Here is a 27,951-nt window from a genome sequence, read left to right as displayed (position 1 = left end):
GAGATTTATTCTGCAGCTCCATGCCAGCGAGGAAGCGTTGTTATTTTGTGCCTAGGAACAGATATGAGTGGGAATGAGATAGTTGACTGTACGACACTCATGAATGGGTAAGAGGACGGAGACTCTCGAAACGTCACGGCAGATCGAGAAGGATTGCGGAAAGATGACTCAGCGCTCTCAAGTGATTATAGTGAAAACACGTGGGAGAAAAATAACGAGATCAAAAAAGGTTCACGTACAAAAGTTTGTACTGCCAGTATAAGAGAGAGATACAGTGGATATAAAAAGTCAACACCCCTGTTAAAATATAATGGTAGTTTTCTCCAGGCTCAAATACCCACAATATATCTCTCTCAGACCGGAGCAGGTAAAACTAAATAGAGTATGATCCAAAAAATACCCTAAATGACATATATAAAGTACAGTTAAGTTTACCGCTCAGACGGCACTGGTAACAGTCCAATATCATTCAGTATGGACTCTCTCCCAGAAAAATGCAGTGGACAATCCGCAATCCAATGAGGGTGTCGATGGTAATTCTTATCCCTGTAGTCCCACCGAGCTCCGTATCGTCTCTCGACGTTCAAAGAACTCCTGGTAGGAAACGGATCTTATGTCTCTAATAGATGGAAAAAGGAAGACACATAGTGCAACACCCTCTGAAAGTAACAAGAAATAATAGCATCAAGGCAAGTAAAAATCTTTCAAATTTTTAGGCGGCACGCCAAACACTCTCGCCCGACCCTGGGTTTCGTCCTTCCGGCTTCCTCTGGGGCATCACCACCCTCATTTGATTGCGGACTGTCCACTGCATTTTTCTGGGAGAGAGTGTCCATACTGAATGATATTGGACCGTTACCAATGCCAGGTTTTTGTCATGTTACAAAATAAGTCCAAGATGAATCAGTTCAGAACTTTTCCAACTTTAATGTGGCCCATAATCTGTACAATTGTATTGAAAAACAAACTGAAATCTTTTAAAGGTGGAAAAATAAAAATAAAGAACAAAAATAACGTGGTTACATATATCTGCATACCCTTAAACTAATACTTAGTTGAATTACCCTCTGATGTTATGACAGCATTCAGTCTTTTTGTGTAGAAGTCTATCAGCATGGCACATATTAACTTGGTAATTGTTGCCCACTCTTCCTTGCAAAAGCGCTCCAAATCAGTCAGATTGCGAGGGTCATCTCCTGTGTACAGCCCTCTTCAGGTCACCTCCCAGATTTTCAATGGGATTCAAGTCTGGGCTCTGGCTGGACTATTACCTGGTCTTTTCAGCAAGTTTTGAGGGACGTCCAGTTCTTGGTATTGTCACTGTTGTGCCAAATGTAATCCATTTCTTGATGACCGTCTTCACTGTGTTCCATGGTATATCTAATGCCTTGGAAATTATTTGGTACCTTCTCCTGACTGATGCCTTTCAACAATCAGATTCCTTTGACGTGTTGTAAGCTCTTTACGGACCATGGCTTTTGTGGTCACATGCAAAGAAAATGTCAGGAAAACCCTAATAGAACAGCTGAACTTTATATGGGGTTACTCAGAATCACTTTATATAATGGCAGCTGCGTACTGACAGCTATTTAACATGAGTTTAAATATGATTGGCCAATTTGGAACACAACCACATCCCCAATTATAAGAGGGTGTTCATACTTATGCAACCACATTATTGTAGTTTTGTTATTATTCCCCTCTAAAAATTATTTCAGTTTGTTTTTCAATGGAATTGTACAGAATCTGGGACACATTAAAAGGTTATGAAAGGATTCATCTTGTATTAATATTTACAGGGGTGTGTAGACTTTATATATCCACTGTAGATAGATCGATCGATAGGATACACACAGTTGTGTCAATTATTATGACATCAGCGACGCGTAGCCCATGAAGGAAGTGATGTGTCGTGGGCTGGCTTGGTATAAGGTGTGCGATAGGCTGTCTGAACACACATCACTCGTTGCCATGGGTAAAATGGGCGATCAGAGCTGCAAAAGGGATGATTATTGGCTTTCGGGCCCAGGGTGGCAGTATTTCTCACACAGCGCAGTTTGTGAACTGTTCACGTGCTGCTGTGGTGAAAGTGTATCGTGAGTGGACAAATGGCACCATTGGTAATAACCGACGTGAAAGGTGAACGTCGGCTATGAAGGTGCGCGAGGGCCGAATGACACGCTACAGTGGAGCAGCTCACTATGAAAATTAACCAGGGGACTACCAGACGTGTGTATAAAACAATTCAGCGACCCTACTGCGTATGGGGCTCCGAAGCAGATGGATGGTCACTGCTCCTATGCCAAGAAAGTTGAATCAGGAAAAAAAGGCTTCAATTTGCACGGCAGCATCAGAATTGGACCACCAATGATTGGCAAAGGGTTGCCTTCTCTGATGGACGTTGACGTGTCAGACGAGAAACAGAGAACAAACACCCCGCAACCATTGCTGGATGGACACAAGCTGGTGGCGGAAGTGTTCTGGTCTGGGGAATTTTTTCATGGCATTCTCTGGGCCCACTCACCCAGATCGGTTCAGACCCTTCCACATGGATATGAATCCATTGTTGTAGATCATGTCCACCCATACATGCTGTTAGTCTTCCCTGGGGTAGATGGATCTTCCAGCGAGACAATGCGACATGTCACACGGCTAGAAATGTCCGACAGTGGTTGGAAGAGGACGACCAAGACTTCCAAGTACTTCCCTGGCCCCCTAATTCGCCAGACTTGAACCCAATTGAGCATCTGTGAGACCACCTCAATGGTCTTGTTCGCTCAATGGATCCTCCACCACGCACCATCCAGCAAATGTGGGATGCACTGCAGTCAGCATGGCGCCAGATACCGGAGACCGCCGACCAGCACCTTATTGATCACTCCCAGCCGTCTAGCTGCTGTCCGTACTCTGCATGGACTGTTGCTAGGCAACAGCCCATACCTGGTTTTCCTAAAGTTTCCCTTTATATACCTGAAAACATAAAGGAGCAGTGTCATTCCATAAACGGCACAATTCCATCAGCTGAAACCCGTGGCAAATGTCACTTAGCACAAGGGAAGCTGTGGGCAACCGCAAATATTTCCTACAGGGAAAATATGGTATTACATGACATACATTCAAATGATCATGTAACACATAGATGACGTCAATATGTCCTAACCCAGGGATCTGGCAGAAAAATAGCATAAAAATCGAAAAAAAAAAAAAAAGGGCACAAATAAAATACAGAGAGGAGAAAAGTACCACGTTTTTCCAATTGCAGCAGAGCTGAATTAGTCAGCTTTGACTTCCACAATATGCTTGCTACCTGAGGTCTTACAGAGAAGATACGATTATGAATATATTCCTGAATTTGAGTTAAAACCTTAAGCCTTCATTTAGCACAATGCTATGACTAGAGAACAGGGCGATGTAACAAAGTGACAAATACATATGTATCGTTGGAAAAATACAACGTTTTTCTGGTACCCAAAACGCCAAGCCGTGGATTTCAATTGTACAATCTGTGCTGGTAAACTTCTGACAACTAGAAAATAGAACAAGGACATTCTTCACAAAGAAACGAGACAAGCGTTCACTTCAGTTACAGGCAATTATTCATTATTAAACTAAAGATCCCATTTTACATTGAAAATCTAGCTTCTTTTCCCATTATGCAGAAATTAAACCATAATCTACACAGCTGCCCCCTGACCTTGAACACAATATCTTGTGGTGATGAGCCAATGTATGGGCAGAGAAGCGAAGTAGCAGCAGCACCACAGCGCCACCAAATGGTCAGTTAATGAATTATAAAAGAAAAACAAGTTTAGGTACAAACACACACTTTAGAAGAGTATTATGGAAAGTACATGGTTGCATTCATGGCTGTATATACGAATGCGCATATATGTGGTGACCGCGCTGTCATTGAAAATTTGGATCCACACAATTTCCCTATGATAACATTGAGCCACCAAAGAACAGGACAGGAAGTGTTATCATAGAAAAACATGAGAACAGGTGCTGCAAATTGAGATTATAATGTGAATGTTTTTACTGAAAAGATAGAAAACATTTTATAGCTTATATTTTATGAATGTGATAGATTGATAGATATATATATATAAATTTTAAAAAAAGATGACGTCGTTTTGTATATTAAACATGCTGACCTATAGACGATGTGACAATTTCCGACTGCAGATACTTACAGCATGCACACAGGATCGCCTATTAGTAGGTTCACCCGACCCAACCCAAAGCAGCCAGTGGCCACATACTGGAGGAAACATAGTAAGGGTGTGCTTTATGTGATTTATACACACCACGGAGCGAGCATGCTCGTTTTCCATAGCAGCAGCACTAGGTACAAAAACGGATATTATAGCAAAAATCACAACAAAAGCGCAATCTTGTTGGAGTGTTAATTGGTTGTAGTGCAGGTCTGAACTGTGCAAGGTGTGCACCAGACCGGAATCTTTCAAAATGCAAAACACTTTATCCCACAGTCACCAGTACAAAGACACATCATGTTTAGACTCTTTTCTGATTGCGTTGGAGGTTAATCTTCCTGTAAAAATTAAAGATGCCACAACGGAATCCATTAGAAGCCAATAGGGACCGTTGGGCACCGTTAGTCATAGAGAGAATCCGGTAAAACGTTGTGGCTTTCGTCAAAGTCAGTCACAACCAGTACTGCCACCATAACAGCTCCAACAGGGGTTGTCATCCAGCAATCTGTTATGCTACACTATGGGCAGGGGGAATATATTGCCACAAAATTATCCGTTCAGGAGTCTGGGAAAACTAGTGACTACAGCAATGACCTGCAAGTGTTACATAAAGTAAAGTCCTTTTGACACGGGTCAATAATCGGGCAAACAAGCGTTTATATGAACGCAGCGTTACATGTGAACAGGGCGACGATAAGCCAATGAACGAGCAAACACTTGTTCAACGACTGATTGTATCATTGTCGGCAGCACATCTCCCTCCGTACAGGTCTCCCACTCCCAGTCCCCCACTCCGTACAGGTCCCCCACTCCGTACAGGTCCCCCACTCCGTACAGGTCCCCCACTCCCCCCCCCCCCCCGTGTACAGGTCTCACTCCCCTCCCCCCCTTTTACAGGCCTCACACTCCCCCCCCCCCCCCCCCCTTGTACAGGTCTCACACTCTCTCCCCCCCCCCCCACTTGTACAGGTCTCACTCCCCTCCCTGTACAGGTCTCACACTCTCCCCCCCCCCCCCCTTGTACAGGTCTCACACTCTCCCCCCCCCCCCCCCTGTACAGGTCTCACACTCTCCCCCCGCCCCCTTGTACAGGTCTCACACTCTCCCCCCGCCCCCTTGTACAGGTCTCACACTCTCCCCCCGCCCCCTTGTACAGGTCTCACACTCTCCCCCCGCCCCCTTGTACAGGTCTCACACTCTCCCCCCCCCTTGTACAGGTCTCACTCTCCCCCCCCCTCCCTTGTACAGGTCTCACTCTCCCCCCCCCCCCCCCTTGTACAGGTCTCACACTCTTCCCCCCCCCCTTGTACAGGTCTCACTCCCCCCCCCCCCCTCCCTTGTACAGGTCTCACTCTCCCCCCCCCTTGTACAGGTCTCACTCTCCCCCCCCTCCCTTGTACAGGTCTCACTCTCCCCCCCCCCTTGTACAGGTCTCACACTCTTCCCCCCCCCCTTGTACAGGTCTCACTCCCCCCCCCCCTCCCTTGTACAGGTCTCACTCTCCCCCCCCCCCTCCCTTGTACAGGTCTCACTCTCTTTCCCCCCCCCTCCCTTGTACAGGTCTCACTCTCTTCCCCCCCCCCCTCCCTTGTACAGGTCTCACTCTTCCCCCCCCCCTCCCTTGTACAGGTCTCACTCTCTTCCCCCCCCCCTCCCTTGTACAGGTCTCACTCTCTTCCCCCCCCCTCCCTTGTACAGGTCTCACTCTCTTCCCCCCCCCTCCCTTGTACAGGTCTCACTCTTCCCCCCCCCCCCTTGTACAGGTCTCACACTCTTTCCCCCCCCCCCTTGTACAGGTCTCACACTCTTTCCCCCCCCCCTTGTACAGGTCTCACTCTCTTTCCCCCCCCCCTTGTACAGGTCTCACTCTCTTTTCCCCCCCCCCTTGTACAGGTCTCACACTCTCCCCCCCCCCTTGTACAGGTCTCACACTCTCCCCCCCCCCCTTGTACAGGTCTCACTCTCTTCCCCCCCCCCCCTCCCTTGTACAGGTCTCACACTCTCCCCCCCTTGTACAGGTCTCACACTCTCCCCCCCCCCTTGTACAGGTCTCACACTCTCCCCCCCCCCTTGTACAGGTCTCACACTCTCCCCCCCCCCCCTTGTACAGGTCTCACACTCCCCCCCCCCCCCCCCTTGTACAGGTCTCACTCTCTTCCCCCCCCCTCCCTTGTACAGGTCTCACACTCTCCCCCCCCCCCTTGTACAGGTCTCACACTCTCCTCCCCCCCCCCCCTTGTACAGGTCTCACACTCTCCCCCCCCCCCTTGTACAGGTCTCACACTCTCCCCCCCCCCTTGTACAGGTCTCACACTCTCCCCCCCCCCCTTGTACAGGTCTCACACTCTCCCCCCCCCCCTTGTACAGGTCTCACACTCTCCCCCCCCCCCTTGTACAGGTCTCACACTCTGAGTATAGACCTCTCTCTGTGGAGCTTATGTGCATTATTTGAAAGATTATTTTAAGTCCAGGATATTTTCCTACAATTATCTTTAATTTTCCATCTTCCCCCTTTTGTGCTGTTGTATGAAGTCAATCCTCATCATTGCCATCATACTATTGATTGGCGCCGCATACATTTTCATATAGCCTTAAAGAGTGGCCTGGTACAATACGAAAAAGCGAACCCATGCTGCTAAATCTTCAGTGGCAAAAACGGAATTCCTTAACTTGTCGGCTCTCCTTAAGGTTGAAGACGCTGATCAAAGCGAAGCGAGACCAGAAGGAAAATGTAAATTGACAAGGGCAAAAATGAGGAATAACTGCAGCTTGTTTACTGCCAGTGCGGATGGAAAAGCGGTCACACGTGACTCGCGGACCAGTGTCCTAAAACCTGCGCCATTTGTGTTCTTCCAGAATATGGGGCAGCAACAAACAAAACTATATGGAATAATTAATATTGTAGTGCATCAATGAACTACGTCAGACTGGCTTTATAAAAACTCATCAACTTAGATGACTAATAAGGTTTTTAATTGCTTTAATTACATGTCATTACCTTTCATTTCTGCACAGAGGGTATTGGACGGTACACGGTCTTCTGGAAGGGCCTGGGAATGTAGGTCATATTCTTTCTGTAATATTCTTGGCTGCGTGAAATAATCATTTGTGTCCCGTGGTTTGATCTCACTCATTATCATGTGCAACTGAGCTGCAGCTTCTGGGAGAGACAATGAATATAGTCAGAGAGGGACAGCGAACTAAAAACGGCTTTGTCTTTTAGAGTTCACCTCCGAGCCCTGACTGTTTTAGGTAACAGGACCCAAAACAGCTAAAAGGCACAGTGGTAACATGGTTCACCCCGAGAGAGACGTATTTCAAGACAGCTGCAGAAATAATCACGCAACAGAGCAACATAAAAGGGGAATATAAATACACAGATGTAAACAAGTGTAAAAGCAATGGGTCGGTTTTAAAGTAATATACTTTTTTTGCACACGACCGAATTCTCACAGACCCATTCTCTCTAGTGGGTGAACGTCTCCGTGAATAGATGTCCTGTCTTTCCACGGATCACGCACGGGACTAGGGCAGCACACGGTCGTGCGCATTAGGCGTACAGGCCCTTACACTTGCATGGGTGCCCTTTTACGGCTTTGTACAAAAAGGAGCCGTATTTCTGCCGCGAGGCCTAGCTCAGCAACGTTATGCAACTTGGTAAATATGCGTCGCCATCTAGGTTTTCAAGCTCTATGCTTGAGTCATTTATGGTTTATATTCAGTGTCTGGACCTAATTTTGCTCACAGAGCTGCAGGGCTTGTTAGACCATGTTCATACGTGATGGATTTCTTGCAGATTTTTGGTGCGGAATCTTCAACCACGTACAGCACAATGCAAGTGAATAAGGGTTTTAAAAACAAAACAAAACATTCAAGCAGCAGGAAAAACAAAACCCCGCAAAAAAAAAAAAACAGTGCAGATTTCAGAGCATGCTGGGTATCTTTCTGGGTTAGCTGTAGATTTCACGAATAGCTAAATAACATGTGGGAACCTTTGCAAAAATCTGATTTAACTGGTTCCCGACCGCTGGCTGTGTTTTTACTGCGCTATAGACTAATTACGGCTCAAGGTTTTAACTTGCTGCCCGCGCAATCGGGCAGCTGAATGTCGGGTCTCCGGCTGTCAGTGACTGCCGGGGACCCTGAGGAGAAGATAGAAGCAGCTTTCGCTGCTTCTGTCTTCTCCGATCTCTTTTACACAGCGCTCAATGCGCGCTGTGTATAGGAATGGAGGCAGCGGCTGCGCCGCTGTCTCTATTGGTCCCGGTGTTAATGTGACTGGTCACATGATCGCCGGGTGCCGTTACTGACAGACTTCTGCTGGGTCTTACTAGACCCAGCACAGCCCTATTAGTGACAATCGTCACTATGAGAGGGCTGATTTCCCCTGTAACTGGGGCTGCTGTGGAAAAACAAGGTGTAAAAGAAAGAAAAAATATATATAAAGTTCCCCAAAGATCTTTTTTGACCTTTGAGGGACAGACTATAGTACAAAAAGAAAAAAAAAAATTGCACATAAAATACCCACCCCAAAAAACCCCCCCCCCCCCACCAATCATTGTTGTAACGCTAGCCTGGACCCAATTACCCGAATATAGACAAGTAATATATTAAAATTCATGGTAGACAATGACGATCACAAATAAAAGGTCTATTTTAGGGTAAAGCTATGTTATTACCAAAAAAAAGTTAATTTTTTTACTATTATTTTCAAACTGGAAGCCTAAAAAGTCTAAAATAGCAAAAAGGATGTGTATTAAAACGATTAAAAAAAAAAAAGAAACCTGCATAACCAATGGAAAAAACATGGCAAAAATCACGTCGTTAGCCTAACAAATAAAAAAGTTATAGCCATTTAACTAACACGTGCTAAAAATGGCTAAACGGTGTCTGGTCCTCAAAATAGCCTGGTCCTGAACTGGTTAAAAACTGCATGTAACGTAGCCTAAGGTACAGACTTTTCCCACTATGGATTTTCGGTGCGTATTGTGCTACAATTCTATTGCAGATGAATCTAACATTACGGTGTATCAAAGCACTCTCCTGTAACAAGCCATGCAGCGGTGTGAGCAGCACTAGGTCTTGAAAGATTTTTAGCAACTGAAAGTAAACAATGTATGTTTCCTTCAACTGACTGCAAGCAGAGATCTTGGAAATGGTGAGGAATTGATGCAAGAAGCAGGATTAGAAAGTTGTATTTCATTATACAAAAAAACCAAAAAAAACACAATAACGTTATTTACACAAATCTGGAATATTAATGTAAAAACGCTGGTCCCCTGGTCAATCCTTACTGATAAAAACGTGGCCAGGACCCTCATTTTCTGTAGACACCACCACAGCTTCTACCGGATGAGAAAACTTTGTCTGTTTCTTGCATTTATATGAAGTAGACTGTGGTATTGAATTTTGTTTATTTTTCTCAACAAGCTGCGAACTCAAAGCTCCCAAAACTTAGGACAGGACGGACCTATTTTTTTATCTCAGGGCACATTATTCAATGTGTGAAAAGTGAAAATAACAGCGCCCCACCAGAACGTCTACAACAACAATTTGACTTCATTGTACCAAAAAGATCAGGCATGAAACATCACTTGTATCACTTGTTTTATTGACAGGACACTCCGTTATATAACTTTGCTCTGCTTTTTTTTTCTTCCTAGATTATAATGCAAGTCATAGATAAGTCTGTTCAGATGACGACCACTCTGCTAAGGCATCAGATGACTGGACGACAACACCATAACTACATAGATCTCTGTTTTTGCCACATACACTCAATGGTTTACTTGTAAGAGGCATTGCTCAAAATCTACCTTCTGCCTACAGTGGGACAAGCTCTAGTTGTGCCCAAGGCAGAGGTTTCTTCATACCCCCCTCCCCGCAATAGCGCCCTAGGTGATTGCCTATTACACCTGTTGGCCCTGATCCTACCATTGATATTCAATAGAAAGTGCCAAGTGTCAGATATGCAACAATGTCCAAATAACATGAACTGAAGTGGTGATAAAGAAAAAGAAACCGTACTGGAAGACAATTACCAGATTCAGTGTCCATTGGCATGAGACCTTCTGGTGACGAACTATGGACAACTGGAGAGACGATAGCGGACAGCCAGTAGGATATGGAGATCAGCCGTGATAGCAGCGGCCTCCACTGCACCACATTTGAGACGTCCCTGTGTACAATAAATAGTTACATAAAATATGGCGGCGGTTTAGTTACATTGCTGGTGACTCAGCAGTTATACATAGGGGATGTGTGCATTAGGTAATTATATATTTATAAAACTTCAGTAAGGACAGCGGTTGGATACTGAAATCCGTAAACCCCTTATGCCTGGATCACCCAAGTATGTGGCGTGGACGCCATGTTATACCAAATTTATTTTGTAGGAATGTGTATGTGCCAGCCAAAACAACAACAACTTAAAATTTTATGCTGATTAGTTTCTTAATATTTCTTTATAGTGGTTAGTGATCAGTTTTTCCTGATACAGAGCTCCAAAACCCAGGCATAGACATACATGTAAAACATTCTTGCTGCCTGCAGCCACCAATAGGGGGAGCTTGGGAGCTTACTGCGTACTGTTTTATTACAAAGTTCAATGTATAACCAGAATGCAGTAAGCTCCCTCTAGTGGTAGCTACAGGCAGGCAGAATTTTATCATTTACCTTTATCTCTATATAGAGGATTTGCAGCTCTCTATCAGAAAAACAAAGCTACGACCAATCTAAGCTATATTAGGAAATTAATTCGCAGAGAATTTTGAACCTATTTAGGATTCTAAAAAATAAAAATTTATAATAGTAGACATTCACTTTAAATGTTTAGTCTCAAATGACTTACCACATAGAAAACTGCTGCAAAGCTCCAATGATACAGTGTACACGGCCGTACAATGGAAAGGAGGCAGCTGCTTCTAACAATGAATTCTCTGCCTGTAGAATTTCATTCTCAAGGCTATCCATCAGTATCTGAATAACTGAAACAAGAATATTATAGAACTGCTTACCACATATGTATTGGAACTAGTTAGATAAAAGATTTTTTACTGTATGTAACTGCATTTTTTATTCTGTTATACGAAATCCATAACTGAAAAGGTGCGATGTGAAGGCTGCAATGTTTATCATGTAAGTTTACAAAACGGACATAACTATGAGACATAAGTGACAGACTGCTGATAGCAACTTTATGCTGCCCTCTCGGAGATCTGCTGATAACAGGTTCACGAACGTTATTAGGTCCTAAAATCTGTAATATATATTTACAAGAATCAGAGTTAAATATCCGTTGGGGCGGACACTGTGTGCAAAAACTGCGCAGCGTATCCGACCTGGAAGCCACAGTACATTCGGGGGAGCAGAAACATCTATTCACTTAAGACCATTTGTCGACTCCATGACTCAAATGCTTTTTAGCTTCTGGATGGTGGAGATTTTTAGTCTAGGTTTTGATGATTTTGTGCAGACATGCGCATGTTGACATAGGTAAACGTAGCACGTGTTGACATTTTATGTTTGACAGATGTAGTGCAGCCAAGGCTTTGTTTCAGTCAGACTTTAGAAACTAACATTTTTATACAAAATAATATTCTTTGATGCAAAATTGCACGAAGTGTAAAGTGCTGGGTGGCATTTTCACAATGTGCTAGGTGTCTACTTTCAGAATATACATGAATAAGGGATTATATGAGGTCAGTATTTTAATTCAGGTCTTATTTGCGGATTCCTGGCAGCGGATGAGTTAATCAAAGGGTCATTTAATTAGAAGGGAGTATTTCTAAATAAGGCCCCATGCACACGACTGTGCAGTATTTACGGTCAATAAATACTGCACAGAGTGGTCGCGGAGTGTCATCCGCATTTGCGGACCGTGCGCATAGTAATAAACATAGGAGCACGGTTCGTAAATGCCAGAAGGTGTCCGTGGCCGATAGAAATGAATGTCAGTACTTTATCCGCAATTACGGATCCGTAATTCCAAATAAAATCTACGGTCGTATGCAGGGGGCCTAAGCAGGTATTCCTGTTTTTTTGTATTTTAGGAGGTGAAAAAAAGGTCAAAACTAGGAGCAGAATTTGTCTCAAAGAATTTAAGGTTTTGTTAAAGAAAGAAAAAAAAGTTTTACGAATATTTATTATACTAAATTAGCAAGAAGTTGCTTTTTTCTTTCTACCTAAAAAAAAATAAATCTTACCGGCAATGTAGTTTTCAATTAAAGTAAAAATAAATAGAAGAATTGATAACTAACCATTAAAAGTATTTCTCTCCACAAAACTGGTGCGTTCAATGATGAATGGCTGATCATTAGCATCTCTGTGCCCATCTTGTGCCAACTGGCCCAGAGCAACATCCAAACCCTCTTGTTGTATCAAAAAATTCAGCAAATATGAAGCCGTTACGCAATCAAAATGCTTGGTGCTTGTGCTCAGATTCATCGCTGCCTGAAGAAGCGCAAGAAGTTTCTCCGGCTCCTGGAAAATAAAGGAAGGAAGATGTGGACATGTAAGTTATTTATTCCTCTATTTGTAAAGTAGCTTATTAGGGTTGTCCAGGATTGGAAAAATAGGGACTATATTTCTCTATTTTCCAAAAACAGCACCGCTTTTGTGCATGGGCTTTTAAATAGGACTGAGCTGCAATACCAGAAACAGCCCATGGACACGACCGTAAAAATCGTCCGTAATTGCGGACCACAATTAAGGCCCGCAATTATGGACCCACTCACATCTATTGTCCGTGGACACCTTCCCGTGTCCGGGCCGTAGAAGTGTACCGCAAAAGATAGGACATGTCCTATCTTTTGCTTTTTACGGGCCGTGCTCCCATACGTTGTATGGGAGCAGGGATTGAAAATGTGGACGGCTGTCCGCGGCCGCAATCGTGCACGTGATTACCGGCACGGCCATGTGCATGGCGCCTAAGGGCTATTCCTAGCTGGATTCAAAGCTACATTGCTCATTACTGCTGTATAATCTCCTCCATGCTGCTGCTTCTAAAGGGGGGGGGGGGGTCCTGAGAGATTGGGGAACAGGATTCTCCTCTTCTGTGTGGTGTATAGAAGACATAATAGCAGTTAGTTTTCTATGAGCTAATGGATGGAGCCTGAGCATTAGGGAGAGCTTACAGAGGGGAAAACTGCCTAAAAATTAAGGATACAAGTCATATAATAGCCAGAAATAATGTTATTCCTCATGTACACATATAGGACAGCTTATTCTGAAGAGTCACCTGAAAGGTTAGGTACACTAACTACCTGCAGGTGACATGTCCACTGTAAAATTAGGCTGTGTTTAGAGACACAGAATTGTACAAAATCCTCTGTACAACTTTAAACATTACATTTTACAGAAACTTCAGCTATTCTGGTGCGATGGGCAGCGGAGCTTTTCCATACAGTACAATAGTGAGGAATTTGTGAGCGAGGTTGCCGGGAATAATAAAAGCAACAGCTGATAAAGTGAGACAACAGGACAGCCAGAATTTTTATTCATGGGACGATTAAATAGTTTTAGTCAGAGTTTGACCTATATACCAGAGAACTCATTAAAATGATTCCTAAACCACATCTCACACATAAGCCAATATCCCTTTTTTTAATCCAATTTCCCATTATCCAATCAATATTTTACTTGGCAGTGTACATAACCCTACTGTATATTTACCTTCAAATAGAAAATGCTTAATCGCTTAAAAGGGGATTTTCTTATAATAAATATATATATATCTCCATACGATAGGTGATAAATATTTGATCGTGGGGGTTCAGCCACTGGGACTTCCACCGATCCCGAGAACTGGCTAACCAGGCTGGCCCGCTGCGCCCCATATGAATGGAGCGGTAATGCGCATGCTCGGCTACCGCTCCATTCATATGGGGCACACATTGGCATCCAGATAAGACCGTTCTCAAGATCGGTAGTGGTCCCAGCGGACGGGCCCCCACTGATTATATATTTATCACCTATCCTGTGGATATTATAGGAAAACCCTTTTAATGAAATTGTAAATTAATAAAGAACATTCTCCGATAGGATTTGAATAGTAGTTAAAGTAATTCAAATTGGCCCAATGCGTCCTAGTCCTGCTCACAGCGTAGACTTTGCAACAACTGTATTCCGTCTAGGCAATCCCCTGATAAACAGTCTGAATTAGAGGCGGATTTTACCTACAATGATACATTCTAACAAACAGAAGGGACATTTGTGCTACGGCGTTTAGGTTACAAAGGATTTCCAAAACTGGATACAAGTATATACATCTTGCAGCGGTGTACTGTTAATAGATGTGCCCTTGCCAAAAAAAAAAAAAAAGAAAAAAAAGACTATTGCTGCGGTACCTGTCCACTGAAATAAAATAAAACATTTTTTTTTCAAAATCAGGAAAATCCGTTAAAGGCTTTGTTAACCTTTGATGGTCATTTATTTTATTTATAAACCGGTTAGTCTGTGTATTTGGTGTAACTTTATAATACTATTTTTTATTTTTTTTTATAAAATATTAACTTTTAGTTTGGTTTTTTAGATACAGCTGTTCTGCATTCTCTATACAGAGCAGCTGTTTGTAGCGCTGAATCCTGCTCACGTCAGGTCCGCGGGACTGATGGGTTCAGTGGCAGCATGTCTCGGACACTATGGATCCATCGGTTATCCATAAGTACATAGCTTAGATGGGATAGATTACTGGTGGATCCTGCATGTCAGAGACACGCAGGACCCACAGACATTGAACCAGTCTGGTATGCGGGACTGACTGATTCAGAACATAGCGAAAGACACAGACTACAAACACTGAAGGCATATTAGTAAGAAATGCCATCATTGTCTGATTGGTGGAGGATTGGCTGCTGGGACTACTCCTAATTGGGTCATGGCCCCTCTGGCATTTTTGACTGACACAGTGCTGCTCCGGACTGAGCATTTCAATTGAATGGGGTTGTGTTGCAGTTCATACACAGTTCCTTGTTGGGGGTGGCGCTGCGTCAAGGAAACAGCCAAAGAGGGGGTCCTTGTTGTTTTGTCCCCACCTTGCAGGAGCCGCCATGTCCTCTCCTCCAACTAGTACAGGTCAGTCCAGCTGTATACTTGTTTCTGAAGTCTGGGGTCTGAATTATTTTTGGGTCTGCATTATCTTTTGGGGTCTGATGAAGGGGTCAAGCACACTACTCGGGCCTTCTGTATGTGTGATCTATAAAAAGGGGCATCTCACATGTCGCTAAAAGTCTGGGCCATGATATTTGGCTCAGTGTTGAAAAGTGTATTAAGAACAGGTCAGGATTATGCAGTGGGGTCTCTAGCCGGATTGGCGTTCCCCGGCCAGAAGGAGTTTGGGAACCACAGTCAGAGCTTTAATTTACCAACATCTATGCTCAAATCATGGTACATGGAGCGTCCAGCTATTATATCACCATGGCCAAAGGCTTTTGTTCAAGTACAGCCATAATTACCTGGAGGCCTAAAACAGATGGGGGCAGCGTTCTCAGAAGTTCAAAGGCAAGAAGTTTCACTTCCTCAAAGGTGTTACTGAAGCACTCTAGGAGAGCGTGGACATTGTTACCGCTGACCGACTGAGCGAACTGAAATACGGTCTGACAAGAGCCTGTGAAAAGAGATCATTAGTAAGGAAGAAATCTCACTAATAAGTTTCTGCTTCACCAAACAAAGCTTGTTAAGCTTTACTGCTCCCAATAAAGGAGCGCTGGGACCGGCACATGTGAAATACCAAATACACATGCAGCTTTTTGCTTGCACTTATAATAAAAGACTATTAAATGCAGATGTTTTAGTTTCCTCCGTACAGATCATTTGTGTTTGCGTTGCTGCTGTCATAGGGGACCGGCCTCGCCTCATGCCCCATAACGGTGCACTAGGGCGGTACATACACAACACAGGCCATTTATAACAAGGGGAATACACCGGCTGATAAAAGTCGATATTATTGCTCAGCACTTTGTACTATACCGGGGATACTGGTATATGGATAATCCCAGCACAGATTAGAAGGGATGGCTAGGTTACGACTATGTGTAGGTGAAAAAGAGAGGCTTTTTGATCTCAGACATTTATGGCATGTACAAAGAATATCAATGCAATAGACTAAAGCACGTAACACTTTCTATTTGTCTTGCAAAAAGACTTTTCTTATTGTATCAAAACAGATTCAATCAACACCAGTAAAATATAAATAGTTTGACTTCACCCAAAGTGCCAAAAGTCCATAAAAATTCCAAATGGATTCAGTAATTGAAGGGAGGATTGGTGTCTTGCTATACCGGTTCGTTTCGGGGGGTCTGCCGCCTTTCTTAAGCTGAAAGCTTCTCTTTAAGCACACCAAAGCCAAACAGCGACGACTAATATAGGGTCAAATTATCCATTGTATACAAAGGATATGCCATAAATATCTGATAGTTACGGCCTTAGCTCTGGGACATCCACCTCTTTCCATTCAAGTCTATGGAAGTTATAGCAGAGCAAGCTTACTTGTGTGGCCATTTCTACTAGGGTTGCACGATGCATTGAAATATCTATACTATTTTGATGCTGTGCACCCTCAAACGGTTTAATACCAGTAATTCATGTATTTTGATTCTAAGCTGTACGGCCGCAGTATTGTAACACATGAATTTATTCAGAGCAGGGCATGCGTCATACAGCCAGTGCCCTGCTCCCGACAAGTGTGCGCGCGGTTAGCATGTGATGTGGCCGGAGCTGCAGAACACCCCCCCATGTTCACTGTCTTCAGTACCAACACCGCCGCTCATTAGTGCAGTGCCGGCCGCATAACCTCATGCTGACCGCACGCGCACACTTGTTATCAGGAGTGGGGCAATGACTATTACACAGCCGCAGCCCCGCTCTAACGTGATCTCTGCCGCTATTCCCTTGAATGCGCCGATCAAAGCTGAGAAGGGGGATGAATGCGATCGTGGGACATACCATATATGGGCAGACAGCTCAGGGTCCATTGAAGGACCCTAGGGCTGTCTGCCCATATTTCCTGTTAGGACATACCCAATTATACCCTAACAACTACCTATGCACTATCAGCACACATATATGCCAGTACACTGTTTGAAAGTTTAAAAAAGGAAAAAAAAAAGGAAAAAAAAAAAAAAAAAAAAGATAAAAAATGATTTCTCAATACATAAAATCTACACTCATATTTTGGTGGCGTATATCACTAGGACCGCCTATCTCTAGAGCAAATTTCCATCCATAAGGGTTTTTCCAGGTTTAGTTTATTTATATATAATAAAGGTAATCATCAATGAGCAATCAACAATTTTTCTAGAATGTTATAACACTGGATGATATACCAGGACAATATAAAATATATACAAAGTAGAAAATACAAAAAGTTCTAAAGTTTATAACAAGGATCTTCCATTGTAGAATTCTTTCAATTTGCCAGAATATTTTTTTTTATTGCAGGCCTTTACCAAGGTTTTCGTGAAACTTTCTCTCACCTGGTACAATGGGGAAGATCTCTGCAATAGATCCTAAAATAGTCAAGGCTGAAAACCGTGTTGGATGTGACGAACAAGGAAAAAGTGACTCAAACAGATAATCTGTAATAGAGGACATGAATTCCTGGAAAACAAGAGAGACACAAAACAACAGACGGTAACATCTGGGAACGTGTTCGAGTGTGGGAAAGAACACACAAAAACTGATAGGCAGAGTGTGAACATGTTCTTAGGCATTACAATAGATGGCGGGACCCCAAAACAACAAGCACAAACAATACCCTGCGTGGCAGTCTGCCCTTTAAGACTGTCATAATAACCTGTACGGTATGTCGGGGTCAAGGGCCAAAGACATTTCCTGATTTGCAATAGTGCTAGAAGTGTAAGGGCTCAGTTCACACTGAGTGTTTTTTTTTTTTTTACGCCAATTTTGACACGGAAACCACGTCAGAATCAGCGGCAAAAAATGGCCGTAACCGCCTCCTATTTATTTCAATGGGAGCCGGGGGCGTTTTTTTGCCACGGCGGTTTTTAGCCGCTCACAGTAAAAAAGCGGCATGCTCTTTCTTGCCGCGGTTCCGCCTCTGACCTCCCATGGAAGTCAATTGGAGGCAGAGAAAGAGTTTTTTGGCTGCAGCACTCAATGGCGGCAGGCAAAAAAAAGCAACGAAAATCGCGGCAAGAATTTGCAGGCAGGTCTCAAAATTCCTGAAAAATTAACCAATCAGCGTCATACACTTCTCTTCATTCATGTTCAACTTACTCCCACAGTAGCTTTACCGGAGTGTCGGGAGAATGAAAAGACATCGCCTCCAGTTTGATTTTAGTGTTTTATTAAAAACTTTTATATTTGTGTGTTTGTGTTTTACTTTTTATTTTTTAACTTTTTCTTCCCTATGGGGGCTGCCATTTTTTTTTTCTATTTCTGTATGTGTCGATTAACGACACATACAGACACGGAATACGGCAGCTACAGTCCCATAGTGAATGCGAACGGGGCCCGTTCCATCCACTATGGTGTATGCCGTCTGTGTGGGAACGGCGCATGCGCCGCTCCCACACAGTCCAAGTTGAACTGTGCGCCGTCCAGCGCCATTTTCCTGTAGACCGGAAGTTGCAGCCGGACAGTAAGATTACTACTTCCGGTCGCGGCTTCCGGACTTGTGCACTTGGAGCGGCGGTAGCAGACGGAGCGGACGGACCGGCGGCGACTGGAGCAGGTAAGTTATTTCTGTGTATGTAAGTGTTTTACTGTGTGTTTACTACTGTATGTAAACCTACTACACTGTGTGTTAGCTCAAAAAATGGGGACACACAGTGTAGGAGGCTTGACCGTTCAATCCCCTCGTTTCTCCCGGAACTAGCCAGGATAAAGGAGGGGGGGATTCTCAGAGCTCACTAGAGCGAGTGAGTTTTCTCAAATTTTGCAGCATAAAGCAATGTGGTTGCTTTACCACATGCAATGCTGCAATTTTGGGAATTGCTCCATCTAGTGACCAGCACTGGGAAATATTATAAATTAGAATCGAATTTATAATATTTCCTGACTCGTGAAAAAAAATTAGAACAATGTTTAATCACCTATACACTAATTGTTTAACTAAAAAAAAAAATTTTTTTTCTAGCGTCACATTCCCTTTAATAATAGCCGTTGCTGCACTATATAGGCAAAAGAAAAGAAAAAATTTATGGAGTGCTTCTTTAATGATGCATAAAGGGATAGGGTCATGAGACAATAGGAGACATGGCTAAGGAAACGAGATAGAAAAAAAATCTAAGAATGTTTACCGTTTTGTTACCTTTATTTAGTTTCCCTCGCTCTGTGGCTAAGGGAAGGGTTATTAGGAGGAGGCAGGTGGAAGTAATGTAAAAGGGATGTGTGTGTGTGTGTGTGTGTGTGTGTGTGTGTGTGTGTGTGTGTGTGTGTGTGTGTGTGTTGGAAACTTCAATACTGTATACTGATGGTCAATAAAAAAAGATTTTAAAATGAAGGTTCCTATTGAGAGACAGGTAGCTCCTGAAAACTACGAGCAATTGATACAGAAAATATATTGAAAAGTAAAACTTATTATACAAGGAATAAACTTTATTTGCTGAAACCATAATAACCTTTTAACAGCAGTAAGACATCGAACAAACTTACCGTATAATGGTTTAGGGCAGTACAGGGATCCGCCTTACTGTCCGTATCTTCTTCGCCTCTAAGGGTTCTGCTCTGTTGATGTTTATAAAGAACCTGGGAACTTTCTTGCACACGACAAAACAGCTACAAATAAAATACATGATACAATCATATCATCAGTTGTCACCACAACGGTGTGGTATTTATGTTATACAGATATATACTGTAGTATACAGATTAATGAATGCAGCTCTGTAGTCAAGGTTGACACGACTGGAAGGATTTACCTTCTTGAGCAGGTAACACAGTTGCTGTCGGATGGAAGGAGACTGACAGTTCAGGTTATACTTGAGAAAGAACTTAATTAAATTCATTTCATCCAGTGAAACCACTTCAGTGCTCCAGTGACTTTCACAAAGGAGGCCCAGGGCATCAATACGGATCTAAAGAAAAGAAAAAAAAACAAAAAAAAATCTTTACTCCTACTGTACATACTTAAAAGGGTTATCCTTTAGTTCATTTTAAAAACAAATTGTACAAATAATTTTATACGTTTTTAGATTAAATAAGTAGACGAGACTATCTATTTTCGTGTTTTGGTCTCTTTTACCGTTTATGATATCCCCGTTGTTTGCGGCTTGCTATACTGCTGTACTTCTATGTTATGGGAGTATTTCCAGATCGGCTTACTTCACTTCTCAGTTCCTATTAATCTGCTGCGTTCCCATCTAAACCCGCCCACTACTCCTCGTATGAAAAACCCCGCCCACTACACCTTTGTCTCATAATACCCACCCACTACACCTCAGTGTATGCAAAACCCCGCCCACTACACCTTTGTCTCCCAATACCCCCTCCTTCCACAAGTACCCAGTACCCAGCGCAATACTCCCTCTCCGTTCTGTTTACCTAATCGCCTCATTCACATCCACGTCGCCTGGATCAGGGAAAACTTCTGCTCCATGTATACCAATCACTGACCATAATGGTAATCAAAGATCATGTAATTTGTCTTTTTTTTTTAAAATAAAAGTTTATCCACATAACCATAACGCCATCCATACTGATATATAAAAATCAAACGCTAATGATGCGCAGGCTCAGTAGCTCCATAGGATTATAGCCCATGGGGACTAGGCTTCTGTGGACTAACCCTGTGCAGTAGCTCTAGTCCTGCCAGTGTAGGTCAGATCGTGGGTGACGTGCCGAACACGGGGCAATACTATCAATGGCTGAAAAGCATGTACCTCACGGTCATAAAATCAGACAATCTGCAGAGGAGTAATTACTTGACCGTGCGGGAAATCCAGGAATAGAGTCAAAAAATGATACGTAAACAGACAATACACTAACAGTAATAGAAAGATCTTGACAAGGATTTTAAAAAAAGTATCAGAATAACCGAGTAAACCAGGGCTAGGAGCCTCAACTCTGTTGAAGATCGAAAAATAAAACGCCCACCAATTGGTGACATGTGGGCCTTAAATATCACTTGTGGTTTTGCCGGCTCCCCCTCCCCCTATAGTTACAGTAAAACTCCCCTTAATGGTAGTCACAGAACTGTCCCTCCCACTAGTAGTAAAAATAGTTTTCACAGTTGCCCCCCAGCCCTACCTCACCAAGGTGTCACCGCAGAATTACCCCAGCCCCCCTAATAGTCACTGTAAGGCCTATCCTGCCCCTTATACTCACCATCATGTACGCTCTGCTAGCAGGAAGATCCATACGGCAGCCTATTACCGGGACACGTCTGTACCTTCCTGCATAGGTTTCTGCTGACTGGGATCGATGGAGGCCGAGCAACCAACACCATCACAATAAGACTGTTTGAGCTGCATGCGCCCTCTGCCCTGCAGGAGAAGTTCATAATCCTTTCCCTGTATTTCTCTAAATGGAAATCACTGCCATTAGTGATCTAAAGGCTGCTGCCCATTAGATCACTACGATACGATATCTGTATACAGAAATGTATATCCAGTATTTACCAACTTCGTACCAGTTATGCTTTTACCTACCTACACAATATTTAATCTCTGGCCTGAAAACCAGATTGGTTCTACTGTATATTATTTTATTATAATGTTTTTCCGGTCTTTCCATTTTAAAAACGACAGAGTATATCTATAGGCATGGCCTGAACCATTATAGCTGCTCTGTCTTGTATCTGCTATCATCCCATCACCACCTCTTTCAGAGCTGGTAGGAGTTTCCATGAGACACTCCAGCAGTTAAAAATACACATTAAGAAAAACCAACTCGAGATAACCCGAGGACTGGATAAAGGCTGGAAGAAATTGATTCTTTGTGCGCCAGTGTTTTGCATTTGATCATCAAATGCAGTATTGATGATAATGGGGACGTAAAGGAAGAAGTCAACAACATCTATAGCCAGAGTTAGAAAATGGAAAAATAAATAGATAAAAGTTTTAAGGATACTGTCTGGGATAAAACAAAAATAATAATAAATTTAAAAAAAGTCCGTCTCCCCTCCCAGAAACAACACCTCTTTTCCCATTGAACCGTGTCTGGTATTGAAGATCATTCCCATTGAAGTGAACAGGGATGAGTTGCAATAACAAGAAAACATTTCATGGACAAGAGTGGGGGGTGGGGGAGAACTTTCTAATTCTGGTCAACAAGGGTTTCAAAAACACACAGGGTTCAAGGGGTTGTCATATCATATACATTGCTAGGATGTGCCACCAATGTCTGATCATTCGTCCACCCAGAAAAAGTCTCATGAAAGTTGTGAAATGCTTTCCAGACGTCATTGCCACCTTGTTCAAGCAATCGGCTGGGGTTACTAGCGATATGCCATTAATGTCTATGATGAAACAACCCTTTTAAGATATAATCGTGACCTTTTTCACCTGATCATGTTTGTGCACAAGCCCTTGTTGTATTAGGCTTGCGGAGACTCTTCCACTCCATGCATAATTTGCGGTAAATCTGAGGTGTCCATGAGCGCGGGCTGTCCTCAAACAAGCCATGAGGGCACCTAAAGCACCAAGATTATCTCCAGACCCTGAGGAATTTAAAGAAACATATCAGAAAATGACAATCATAATCCAACTAATTACAACTAGAACAGCAAAAAAACTTGAAGATAGGACAGGAAAAGGTTTGAATCCCAAGAAATAGTGGGACAAGTTTATTATTAAATAAAATATATGTATGAAAAGGGGAACACTTAGTAGAGGTGAGCAGCTGAGAGGAAGTAGAGACCTTGGTTAGAGGCCCAAAGAAAACCAAAAAGTTCCCCATGTGATCGAGTTGTACATTTCATTATGTAAGGCCTCATGCACACGACCGTAGTGTTTTTCTGGTCCGCAAATTCCAGGACCGTGTTCCGTGAAATGTCCTCCGCAGTTCATCCGTACGTAATCCGCAAAATGCGGATATAAAAAAAAAAAAAAAGCCTAGGTAAAACGACAGAACTCATTCCCGGTCATCGCCTAGCAACACTTCCGCAAATCCGCAAACTGCGGTTAACACACGGAGGTGTACCCACATTTTCCACGGGCCCATTGACTTCTATGGGCATGTCTGCATCTAATTTGCGGGCCGTAATAAGACATGTCCTGAGTTTGTGCGGCACGGATTTGCTGACATGCGGGGACCCGTGAAAACACGGATAGTGTGTATGGGCCCATAGAAATGAATGGGTCCGCAATTCTCCCGTGGATTCTCGGGGGAATTGCGGACGCAAAAACACGTTCATGTGCATGGGGCCGTTTAGGATGCGCCATGTGGTCCTACTTAATCTAATCTGTCCGATCTCTCTTTCTGCGGACATCTGCCTTAAAGAGGCTGTCACCGCATAAGTGCCCTGTCTCCTACATAATCTGATCGGCGCTGTAATGTTGAGAACAGTGGTTTTTATTTTGAAAAACTATCATTTTTAAGCAAGTTGTGAGCAATTTTATAGTTATGCTAATTAGTTTCTTAATGACCAAAAAAATAGATACCGAAAATCAGTGCAAATAACAAACGTCATCTTGAGCTTTTCAGGGTTTTTTTTCGGTTAATTTTTTTTTCCCAGGTTTCAGCTGTACCTGCATCCCTAGGGCGCAGATACAGTTAAAATCAATGGTGGAGCAGGGAGCCGTCATCTCCATTCACTAGGTAATGCCGGCGGGGAGCGGCTCGGTACAGACAGACATTAATGAAGTCATCGCGCCTGTCTGCTCCAGGCCACACAGAGAACAGACTGGAAGAGGAGAGGGATCTCCTCCCCTAGATGTGGAAACGCGGTTAGATAACTTTTCTTTTTAATTAGCCGCTATTGAGGCATTACACTGTGTGGGGGGCAGTGTCAGGGGGTATATTGTAGTATAGAGCAGGCCCAGGGATATATATTGATTCAGTGGCGTGGCATGCAAATAGGGGCATGGCAAGCAGATGTTCATTAATCTTACATCGATGTTACATGTTCAATTAATCGAGATTTTGATTTAGGTCATAATCACCAAGCCCTAGGTTTTAACTTATGTTTATGGCCAGCTTGTGTGTAAAGAAATTTTTGGAATCAAGATTTAGTTTTATTCTAAGATTTTAAAAGAAACGAATAGGCGAGTCCAACTTACCAACATTTAAGGAGGCCGAGGTCTTCAGATTTTCAATCATGTAATTTAAGCTATCGGGGTTACACTTCAGTAACTTAGGCAAATAATAATCAGTGATGTAAGTGGTTTGAGTTACATTTTCCTCACACAGACGTAAGATAAGAGGGGAGACCCAGACTCTCTGCCATCGTTCAACCCAACAGCTCTGCCTAGTTGCCTGAAGTTGTTTCTTGTGGTTTATAAACATGGCTTCCAATAGGTTACTTGCATAGGGAGCAAAGGACTGATCCGCCATGACATCTAAAATTTGTGACGGGATCCTTTCATCCACCGATAATAGCTTTTCCGTTCCCACACATTCTACAAGACAGGCCAGTGACGCATATTTCCCCTTCGAGTGCCACTCCAAATTCAACAACTTCTGTGTAAGCTCGGACAGAAATGGGTCCTCGTCTCCGGATTGTCCGGCCACGGCTGCATGATGGATTTTAAGTATGTTTTTGAAGACCAGCTTTGCTTGATGTCGGACAGCATCCAAAGGATGCTCCCAATGTACGTACACATATTCTAAAAGTTTGCAAAGAGCACTTGAATGGCCATTAAAATTTTCTTTAAAGTCTCTTGAACATGAGGAGCTCACAAGATCTATAGCTGAAATAGTCCACATGGCTAAAATCCGGGACAGAAACAAGGCTGTACTTGATTCCCTAAGGCTTCGAGAAACCAAAATGTTATATAATAATAATGGAAATAAATACAGTAAATCAAAGTATTTGTATATATAAATACATTTGGACATAGTCATAGCATCACCCTCAATGTTTCTTTAAGGGGATTTTTTTTGGGGGGAATTTCAATTGATGGCGTAACCATAGGATAGACCATTAATGTATGATCTTTAGGGCACAATCCCCCGGGACCCCCAGCGATCAGCAGAAGTAGGGGGCAGTGGCACTCACTGAAGCACTGTAGCCCACTACCCCCCACACTGGAATGGACATTGACGTACAAGTTATTGCTCCAGCATATGTGGCTGCTCTCTGTGCTAATCAGTTGGGGTCCCCACCAATCATACATTGATGGCCTATGCTAAGAATAGACCATCAATTTAACATCCCAAAAAATTCCCTTAACTGCAGTGCCAACACAACCTGACAAAATGTCAATCAATTGAATGGAGGAGAATAATAATTTGTTGTTGTAATACACTTAAACATCACCAAAAACATGGTTTCCCATTAGGACAATTTCTTTAATAGAAATCAGTGGATGACTTGATTTTAAGTGTCATCTTCAGCTAGTGCAGGGAACGGAGCATTTGTTCACAGCCTCCCCTGTTAATAACACATTTTGTATGTTTGCAGACTTCGACTTTCAATGAGAAAACACTCGTTCAATGGCTGATTGAATAGTTTCTGCAGCCGAAAATATCATCATGATCGAAATGTATGGGGGCGAGCGATCGCAGTAACGAGTGCTCGTCCCCATACTAGCTCCTTGTGATTGGAGCAAACCAGCACCGATCAACATGCCATCTCATTGATCTGCGATCGACCCTTAGACTCTGTTCACACTAACATTTCCAATCTTTCGCTCTCAAAATAGTGACTGGGTGTTCTGCGTTTTCCAATTCCATCACTCCACCAATCCGTCATTTAATTCATAGATCGTATTTGAACGGATTTCTTACCGTGCACTAAGAGACAGCAGGACAGTGAGCAGGTTAACTAGTAGTTTCTCCCCTCCACAGCCCAGATTCCCATCTTTCCATTCTAGCATAGCCAGAGCTCCTTGGCATAAGAAGAGGACTGCTGCATCTGGCAGATCCTTACAGAGGGAATCGCAGCAGGACATAAACCAAACTGGGACATCACCAGGACCCGGAGACTGCAAAATCAGGTTACTCACCTGTAAGGTAAGGATGCCATGTTAACAGCACAAATCTCTGACAATCAACTAGATTACACACAATGATTATTTCAATAAATAGTGAAAAGGTAATGCAATAGACACAGGGAGAGAAATATAAGAAATGTAAAAGGTGTACTGTAGTTTTAAACATTGATAGCACACCTCTAGGATATGCCATCAATGAGTGATTGGTGGAGGTCTGATCACTATGCCCCCCCCCCCCCCCCCCACTGTTCAGTGAATGGGGCTGAGCTGCAATCCCAACACAATGCATGGATGAGACCGACACTGTCAGGTAAGAACGGCAAAGAAGCTACGGAGCACTACCGAGCGCTGCTGTCCCTTTATTCTCATGATCAGTGGGGGTCCTAAGGATCACATATTGATAGGATATCCTAAGGACATGACATCAATTCTTAATCGTACTGAGCCAGTTTAGTAAGGACCAGGCCAGGATATCAACGTGAGAGAAACATAAACACGGTCATCAAAAATTCAACGGCATTGACGACAGAAGGAAAATACACTTACTAGTTTGGTAAGATTATCACAGTCTTTCAGCATGGTCTTAAGATACAGAATGACCGCCATACCAGTAGTACTTTGAAGGTTTTGCAAAAGGTCATCTAGAAGACAAAATAATTTCACGTACATTTATCACTGTGACTCCATAGGGTACAGTATTTTTCACAAGCCAACAACGAATAATCCAAGAGTAAGAAAAAAATATATTAAACAAAAAAGGCAGCATGCAACGGTCACAGAAAAGGCAATTTTGACACTAGGAACCTGGTTTTCCCAAAAACAGAAACTCTCAATGTTTGACCATTTCTTCTTTACAGAGTTTTTACAGCGAGAAGGATCAATAGTAATGACCCCTTTATCGACACCTGCCTGACGCCCAAGGTTTAAAGTAAATGTTCTTACTAAGCGACAAAAAACGTATTGCAGCTTTAACTCTTCCCTTACCATCCAGTAAGATGCCACAGAAGGAGGAGAGAAGGTCACACATCGTCTTTCTCAGAGGATACTCAACATCATGATGAATCGAGTCTTGCACAGAATCAGGGCATTTCTGAACCAGCACCATAGACAATTTGACAGCGGTTAGGAGGTCATACATGAGCTGGGTCTGAGCAAGTCCATCACCCAGGATCTTCCTAATCAACAAAGTAATAGAAAAAGAGGAGTGAAACATACTATGGCATTTCACAGCACAACAATGAAAATCAGGACAAAAGATCATTTGCTCTATAAAAAAAACTTGTACGGCTTTAACCCCTTAATGACCGGGCCATTTTGCACGTTAATGACCAAGGATTATTTTTTGTTTTTTCACGGTCGCATTCCAAGAGTCATAATTTTTTTTTAATTCCGTCGACATAGCCGTATAAGGGCTTGTTTTTTGCGGGACGAGTTGTATTTTGTAATTGTACCATTTTTAGATGCTTATAAAATATTGATTAACTTTTATTAACTTTATTTTAGGAGAGTATTGAAAATAAGCCGCTATTCCAGCATTGATTTTCACGTTATAAATTGACGCCGTTTACTATGCAGCGTAAATAACATGTTAACTTTATTCTATGGGTCGGCACGATTACGGGGATACCAAATATGTAAAGTTTTTTATGTTTTTTCTACGTTTGCACAATAAAAAGCCTTTT

General features: G+C 42.9%; 1 protein-coding gene across 2 annotated transcripts in view; it reads right to left on the bottom strand.

Moving 5' to 3' along the window:
- The window catches only part of THADA (THADA armadillo repeat containing), a 479,325-nt gene that overhangs the window by 410,892 nt on the left and 40,482 nt on the right, over positions 1–27,951 (bottom strand). For both annotated transcript variants that reach the window (XM_075863236.1, XM_075863235.1), the window contains exons 8-20: positions 27,254–27,444; positions 26,816–26,910; positions 26,064–26,281; positions 24,395–25,086; positions 22,679–22,833; positions 20,096–20,251; positions 19,830–19,952; positions 17,687–17,810; positions 15,668–15,819; positions 12,473–12,695; positions 11,065–11,200; positions 10,256–10,392; positions 7,213–7,374 (exon numbers count right to left, since the gene is read on the bottom strand). In XM_075863236.1, the coding sequence (XP_075719351.1) occupies positions 7,213–7,374; positions 10,256–10,392; positions 11,065–11,200; positions 12,473–12,695; positions 15,668–15,819; positions 17,687–17,810; positions 19,830–19,952; positions 20,096–20,251; positions 22,679–22,833; positions 24,395–25,086; positions 26,064–26,281; positions 26,816–26,910; positions 27,254–27,444 (2,564 nt within the window). The remainder of the gene's footprint in view (positions 1–7,212; positions 7,375–10,255; positions 10,393–11,064; positions 11,201–12,472; positions 12,696–15,667; positions 15,820–17,686; positions 17,811–19,829; positions 19,953–20,095; positions 20,252–22,678; positions 22,834–24,394; positions 25,087–26,063; positions 26,282–26,815; positions 26,911–27,253; positions 27,445–27,951) is intronic.

Source organism: Rhinoderma darwinii, chromosome 4 (assembly GCF_050947455.1).
Source record: "Rhinoderma darwinii isolate aRhiDar2 chromosome 4, aRhiDar2.hap1, whole genome shotgun sequence".
NCBI classification, from domain to species: Eukaryota; Metazoa; Chordata; class Amphibia; order Anura; family Rhinodermatidae; genus Rhinoderma; species Rhinoderma darwinii.
Note: the sequence above shows the minus strand (reverse complement) of the source record. Positions and strands in the feature narration are given on the sequence as shown.